Here is an 8040-nt window from a genome sequence, read left to right as displayed (position 1 = left end):
CTAGGGACCAAGCTAACAATTTTCTTTCTCATTGTTGTTTAAAAGTATGGAGGTTGGTTTATTCTTTATAGTTCCATTGGTTTGTTTTAAGTTACATTTGGCATTTCTTATTTTAATTTTTAAGGACTTATCTTCTTTTTGCAGTTAAAATGTCCTATACTGAGGCCCTGTTTGGTTTGCGGAAATAGAGGTCCAACTGTTTGATTGGGCGGAATTGGAATCCTATTCCCATTCCTGCTGGAATGGAATTCCCCCATTTGAGGGAATGGCCATTTCCTGCCTCTCCTTGGGAATGAGATTCCATTCCTGCTGATTTTAATTCTCATTCGTATTATAAGAATGGACCATTCTGATTCCGATTCTAAAGGATTTCAATTCTGACTACGAATTAAACCGGATTTTAACCTAAAAAAAAGAGATAAATCCTTAAAATAAGGAATGCCAAATGCAGCCTTAAACTTTTAATTTTAACTACATAGTCCATAAAGAAGTTATTTGGGTGAGGCAATTTAAGAATCATAGCCCATATATATATATATATATATATATATATAACTCTCATTAACAATATTCCCAAAACAATGTCCATATTTAAGCCTTATGCGTTGCACATCACAAGACTAAAGGTTTAAAGGTGTAGGCCTCTAACAACTCAAGGCCTAAGCCTTGGCAATGAAGAGAAATGCTATTGAGGCCAGGCCTTTTTGATCAGCCTCGCCTCAATAACCTTTTAAAACCATGATTAGAACCATATGCAATTTATATACAATTTATTGAGTTGGGATCTGCTCGCAACAAAAACTGTCTCAACAGTCTTCCAACATATCTGTGCCTATACATCTCACAAGACTGGGACCAACCATATATGACGGTATGATATGTGTGGATCCAGATATGTTGAAACATGTTGGAACGGATTTTTGTTCGGAGGGGATTCATGTTCCCAAGACCCCATTTAGCTGGGGCCAACCATCAATATATTCTTTTTCCTATTTCTTTTTTTCAGCAGAAAGGGCAAAATTGCCTTTCGGCTCATGTAGGAGTGACTTCCTGTGTACAACTTTGAAAAGAAGGAAAACGCACAAAAACATTTCACCCTAATTAAGAGATTGCCTTGATTAAATATCTTAATTAATAAAGCTCACACAAATATAGTTGAAACTTGCAAATTACCAAAAAAGTATATTCCCCTAATTAAGAAATTGACTTATTTAGGCAAAATAAATAATAAAACCCTATTTATTACAATTTATTGGGTAAATAAATAGATCCTCCTACTTTATTCCACTCAAAAAATATGAGGCACAAGACAGACCTTTTATGCATGGTTTTAAAACCAATGTTGACACGCACTAGTTTGGAAAAATGTATTAAAAACATCTTCCCATGAATAACAACACAAAGTATAAAAGGTGTTCCCAATACATGATGGGATGAGGCTGTGAGGAGTAGATCCAGACTCTTTACATGGTTCTGTTTTTCACTTGGCTTGAGTTTCAAACGAAACAAACATTGAATTGGTAAATAAATTAGATGGTTAAACCGCTAAACCGTTTAACTCAAACAATAATTTCTTGGTCAATTTTATTTTAATTATATTTTATTTTTATAAATATATAAAAAAGTCACAAATTAAGCCATTCAAACCAGACAGTTGAACCATTGACCCAAAAATTTATAGGTTGATTTTAAAAAACCTTACTTTATGAAGGACATGAAACCTTTATATTTTAGCAACACATGAAGCTTTTTCAAAGTTAATAATACGGAGGATCATTATTCATATGAAACCAGGCTAAAAGATGGAGATGACGTATGGTTGGGCCATGACTCATTGACTTGTTCTGAAACTTTTTTCCACATAATTGCCCAAATGCAAGCTTCAAAAGCCCATTCATGTCATCATGTGGGCTCTCAAACTGTCCAACATTCCAACACTTACTTTTGTAGGGAAGTCCCACAGGCCACAGACCACAGTTCTCCAGTTTAAGAGTCTTTTCTTTTGCCTTGATCCATGATTAATTTAGTACATAGAAACAGGAAAATTTTGGTGGGTCCCTTCCTTTATTCCCAAATCTAGTACAATTTTACCATAAAAAAACTTTAATTGTAAGTTTGTAACTCTCATCTCAATATTGAAGTGAAGATGCATGAGATTTAATTTCAATAAATTACAAAGCGTTTACCAAACAGCTAATAAATGTGATACCGAATTTCATGAACAAACCATGTGGTCTGAGAATCTAAAACCTTGTCACTGTTACTTAAATTCTCTTCTCCTCCTCTCTGTCTCTGTCTGTCTCCGTCTCTCGTCTACTCTCCCCATTTTGTGATCAAAACCGAAATGGGTTTTGGAATTCAGAGCTCTTGTTATGCTGTTGTCACCATCTTTATGGTGTTTTCATGTTATTGTATAGCACACACACGACACCATTTGTATAGTAATGACAGGAGGAGTTCAAGGTGGAGAAAGCTGGAGAGAAACTGCGATCTGTCTGAGGGGAGTTGGGTCTTCGATGAATCCTATCCTCTCTACAATTCATCGGCCTGTCCCTTCATTCGGAAGGAATTCGATTGCATCAAATACGGCCGCCCAGATCGTCTCTACCTTCATTATAGATGGCAACCCCATGACTGTAACTTACCAAGGTAAGATCTCTCTCTCTCTCTCTCTTTCTCAGAGAGTCGGATTGGGTGAATATGTTATTGGGTAATGCTGCAGATTCGACGGTGAGGAGTTCTTGAAGAGATTCAAGGGAAAGAAGATCATGTTTATAGGGGATTCAATAAGTCTCAACCATTGGCAGTCACTGGTTTGCATGCTTCACGCCGCTGCGCCTGAGGCTGCCATCCTTCTGGAGACAGAGGACTCCATTACCACATTCACTTTCCAGGTAAGTCTCTGAGCGGAATGGACAAAAAAATGGCAGAGGTCGGTCTTTGTTGATGCTTCTAGTATCAGTAATTCAGTATCCCAATGTGCAATGGCCGGGCCAATTGAATTTCAGCAAAAGCTGTTTGGCTTTGCTGCGTTTTACTTTCTAAAAAGTATTTTCTGAGGATCTCTGTTACTGGACCAATGATATCATGCCAACCCATTGAATGGTTAGTGGGTAAAGAAATCAAATAACCGCTAATACCTGAAAGGCTACCATCACAAGAGCTTTTGAGCTTTGACCCATCAAAACCGTCCGTGAATTTTGTGATAAATACCCCCTCAACTTAAATGAATTGGCATGTAGCATAGGATTCGGAGCCTTCTAAAACAAAATATTCCCGCAGGACCTGCACAAATGCTGATGTGGCAAGTTCATGCAATAGTGGCAAATGTAATGCCTGGTAATGCATAAATCCTAGCGGTTCAATTTGGGTTGGGTTGAGTTAGGCAGGGAATTTGTTAAATATATATATATATATATATATATATATATATATTTAAATATTAAATAAAAATATGTTTTATATAAAATTTTTTATTTTTATAAAACATTTTTTTTCAAATCGAGTTTAAATTTATGAGCTTTTATTTGAACTGAGCTCGAATTCGAGCCTTGTACTACCCTAGTGAACCGAGCTCAAACCTCGTACTATTTGACTCAGCTCGACTCGATTTCATCCCTAATTATAATGGAGATTGGAATCAAATTCCATTACCACCAGGGTTGAAGAATTATGGGTACGGGCATGGGCTGTCAAATTGGGTAACCCAACTCGGAGTCCAGTATCAATGTCATCTAAAAATCCAACTTTTGAGATTAGACATAATGAGTTAGATCTGGTCCAATAATATCTGATTTCAACTGATTATATAATTCATATATAAAATATTTAAATATTTCAAATAAATTATATATACTTTATATAAATAATATATATATTATTATATTCAAAGATTCTTATATTATCATATTGCTTGATTCAATTCAAGCTCAATCCCCTATTTGAAGCGAATGCCGGTCTAGTGGCATTCTAAAATTTTGAGCCCAGGCTCTTTATTGAGACATTAAATTGGGTATGGCACATTGTAAAATGAAAAAGAAAATATTTTTTCTAAGATGTCCTATTCCGATCCTAATAGTTTTATAATAGAAAAAAAATATAACAATTTAAACCCCCAATTGGCAAACATCCTTATCAAGTATATTTAACAAATAAACATTCAACAATTGAATGTTCCTTGTGATGCCAATGACTCTGGCTTGCGTTTCCCTTGTAATACAAGGTTGTTTATATAATCCCAGACTAGAAATTTGCTCAAAAGCTTAGGATTTCCAGACCAGTTCAACGAATTTGTCCTGGGTTTGGTGCATATTCAGATCTGAAAATTGGCCCATTTGGTGCTATGTAATGCTAGTTTAATGGGCTATTGGTCGATATTGTTGTTTAATGGGACTGGGCCTAGAGGACATGACATTAGATTTAGGTGCGACCCAGACCCATTGGACCCTTGGAATTGCCTGGCTGTAGAATTGGAATAATATATTCATACAGTCATATGCCCTAGAAGTTGACAGCAATGCATCTGATGCATTTGCCCAATTTGTGCGGCACATGATCCCATAATAACATAACAATATAAAAAGTCTCAAAAGTTATTATATTTATGCGACATTCTAGATCACTACTTTGTATGCATTGACACAATAGCTTTTATAGGTTGTTTCTGTTTTAATTTCTTTTAATAAAGTCGGTGCACTATATTGGTTAATTGATCTCAATTAAATTTTATCTTTTCTCTTTTTTGAGTAAAGATTCATTAATTTTGTTTATCGGTCATAATCTAGATGTTGACCTGTTAATAAGGTCAAATTGGTTTTAGTCTCTCGGCCTTTTGGTAACGATATTGGAGCTGAATTCAAGAAGGAAATGCTTAGATTTCATTCGGGCAGCTTCTTTAAGCAAAGAAAAATCAAATTGACTTATTTAAAATTGATGGGCTACATTATATGGGGTGATCAGCCATATGAATCTTAATATTGTTTTGTCATTCCTTTTTTAGTGTTTATTGTCATTAAATTATGAGTACTTAAATCATTTTTTGTAACCTTCATTTAAGTTCATTTTGGTCTGCCTCTGGTTCTTTTAGCCCGTTCAACTTGTAATTAGATCTTTTTTCATATTGGGTGCTGTGGTTGGTGTTTTATGCATGTCAATAAATTATCTCAATTTCTCTTATTTCCTCACCTAAAATCTATGATATTGGAAAAACATGGTACTAGAGAGTTTTGACCAATCAAACCACCCCATGAATTGTGATGAACATTATCCGATTGGTCACCTCTTTTATGATACCGCTTGAATTGGATGTAAATTTTTCCGGTAGCATGTCTTTTCCGTATCATAGTTGAACCAACCCATTACAGTAACTCTTAAATTTCCTTTTAATGATTTTATTTCTGACCCTATCTTTTCTACTTTTATCATTCTTCCATTTAAGCATTCACATTTCTTATATCTCTTTGTGTTCACCATTGCAGAAGTATGACGTCTCGGTGATGCTGTTCAATTCTCAGTATCTTGTAGACATAGAGAAGGAGAAAATCGGACGGGTTATGAAACTGGACTCCATGAAGAATGGCGATATATGGAAAGAGATGGACGTTTTGATCTTCAACACCTGGCTCTGGTGGTACCGCAAAGGGATCAAGCAACCGTGCGAGATACTCACTCACCCCCCCCACTCATATTGCTGAAATCAATAGAAACAATAGTGCTGAGGGTTTAGATTTTTTGTTGATGAGGCACTCTAACAAAAGCTAGCCAACGCTTGTTGTGGTGCAGATGGGACTACATCCAACAAGGGAACATCACTTACAGAGACATGGATCGCATGGTTGCCTTCGAGAAAGGGCTCACAACATGGGCCAGATGGGTCGACTCAGATGTTGAACCTTCCAGAACTAAAGTCTTCTTCCAAGGCATTTCTCCATCCCATTACAAGTAACTCCTTTCACTCCAACTGTTTATACTTTCTACTAATAAGGAAAGAATACAAATACAAATATATATATAACAGTGTAAATACATACAAAATCTAATGATTTGCACTCTACATATTTATATTTGTATTCCTTCCAAACTGAGCCTAATGAAATGGTTAGGGAAACAATGGGCTGGTAAACAAGCATAGGGTGGACCAGTCTGGAACTGGTTATTAATCAATTCTATATAACCACTTCTATAAAATAGATCCAGAACCAAACCAATTAAAAATTGGGATAACCATTTTCAGAATGTTACGCTATAAAAACTACCATTTGATTAATGGTTTATTTTTGTCAACTTTCTTTTGTTTTTGTATCTGTGAACTTAGTGGGATGGAATGGAATGAGCCAGGGGAGAGGAATTGCGCCAAGCAGACGCAGCCCATGAAAGGGTCGACTTACCCAGGCGGCTGGCCTCGGGCGATGAATGTGGTGAGCAAGGTTTTGAGTAGTATAACAAAACCCGTTTATTTGCTCAACGTGACAACTCTATCACAGCTGAGGAAGGATGCACACCCGAGCAGCTACAATGGCTTCAAGGGCATGGATTGCACCCATTGGTGTATCGCTGGCCTCCCTGATACTTGGAACCAGCTTTTATATGCAGCTCTCATTCATTAAAACAACATAATTAGAGAATTCATAGCCAATATTGCACAGTTGATTGCTATTTTCCTTAGTCTTCTTTTTTGATAGTTTCACTTATTGAGTTGATTCTTACAGAATTTTCTTGTCATCCAAGCAAGGGAACATGTTTCAATCTGGTATGAATTCATTAGTTAATTCATGGTTATTTCTTTTTCTTCGCCAATTATATCTTGGCATAGATTGGACAATTACTAAAATTAAAGTAGTTAATGTTTAGGATAGAAAAGGATATATAAGACCAGAATGAAAAGAGAAACAAAAGGAAACCTTTCCAACAGTTTCGTTTTTTTTTTTTTTATCTTTTAATTTTTCGCAGGTTTTATGCTGTTACTAAGAATCAATTGAGATCATATTTCCTGCTACTATAGTTGCAGGCAGGGGTGTCAATGTGGGTTGAGCCCCATCCAAATCAAAATCATTTTGGACAGATTGGATGTTGAATTAGACCACTCCAGACTTAATGTTTCAAAGCATTTATTGGATTGGATTGGACATGGTCCATCCGTAATGGAATTACATTATATTGGATCGGATTGAATCAATATCCAATCCATTGATAAAAGTATAGGTGTCAATGAATTAGGTTTGGGTTGAAACCAATCGAAATTAAAACCAACTTGAGCAGATTGGATTGTCCAAATATTTAAATCGACTACTCGAAAATGGTCCATAATCTTTGAATGCACCTGGTCCATCTGTAATGGATTCATATTGGACTGGATCGAGTCCAATTGGACACCCCTAGTTGTAGGACAATCGAGAGACCCCTTCGACTACAGTCTACGGCTGGGTGAGCTAATTAACTCTCCTTGACATTTATTTCTACGAGTGTTTACCCAAACGCTGTCTTGCAAGGTATCAGGTTCAACTTCATTGGATCAAATCTTAACAACTGTAAGACACGGTTCAATCTCTCTGCTCTGGGCTGTGTTTATTTGTTATTTAAAGTAGGGCCCAAGAGCCATGCCGTGACATGCTGGCCCTGGCTACAAGTTACCAGATTTCTCTGGGCCTTAACTGGCTATTGGTCAGCCCAAAGCACCGCCCTACAACTTAATGCAACACGGCAACAGCAAAGCAATGCGGTTTCACAAATACATTTGACTGGGACTGTCTGAAGCTACATTCATTGTTGCTCTGAAAGGAAAGGGCAACTAGGCAAGGCTTTCAGTAACATTGAATGTTAGGCAGTGACAAAAACACACCCCTGGTTCCCTTCATTCATGTCGGTTGGATGAGAGTCAAATTACTCAAATCCTTCTTTTTTTTTTTAACCGGGCTGGACCCAGAATTTCCACTGTAATTGTCAAAGCCCAAATACTGCAATTAGCTTTCAGGATTCATGAATTTAAAACATGGGTATCAAAGCAACCAAACCAAAAATCAGTCTGGGTATGAAAAAAAAGAA

General features: G+C 36.5%; 1 protein-coding gene across 1 annotated transcript; it reads left to right on the top strand.

Moving 5' to 3' along the window:
* The first annotated feature begins 2168 nt into the window (after positions 1 to 2168).
* On the top strand, positions 2169 to 6777 carry LOC104608868 (protein trichome birefringence-like 38). Its single transcript, XM_010274986.3, has 5 exons — positions 2169 to 2649; positions 2723 to 2894; positions 5478 to 5653; positions 5782 to 5940; positions 6314 to 6777. Exons 1-5 carry the CDS (start codon positions 2345 to 2347, stop codon positions 6603 to 6605), a joined length of 1104 nt encoding a protein of 367 aa, XP_010273288.1. The 5' UTR covers positions 2169 to 2344; the 3' UTR covers positions 6606 to 6777.
* Positions 6778 to 8040: the final 1263 nt, after the last annotated feature.

The sequence above is a fragment of the Nelumbo nucifera genome, chromosome 7 (genome assembly GCF_055504915.1).
Source record: "Nelumbo nucifera cultivar China Antique chromosome 7, China Antique-T2T, whole genome shotgun sequence".
Lineage (NCBI taxonomy): Eukaryota > Viridiplantae > Streptophyta > Magnoliopsida > Proteales > Nelumbonaceae > Nelumbo > Nelumbo nucifera.
This window is presented reverse-complemented; position numbering and strand designations above follow the sequence as displayed.

Coding starts and splice junctions, on each gene's coding strand:
- LOC104608868 (XM_010274986.3), top strand. CDS start 2,345: ATGGGTTTTGGAATTCAGAGCTCTTGTTATGCTGTTGTCACCATCTTT. Junction 5,654..5,781: donor CGCAAAGGGATCAAGCAACC/GTGCGAGATACT, acceptor GTTGTGGTGCAG/ATGGGACTACATCCAACAAG. Junction 5,941..6,313: donor ATTTCTCCATCCCATTACAA/GTAACTCCTTTC, acceptor CTGTGAACTTAG/TGGGATGGAATGGAATGAGC.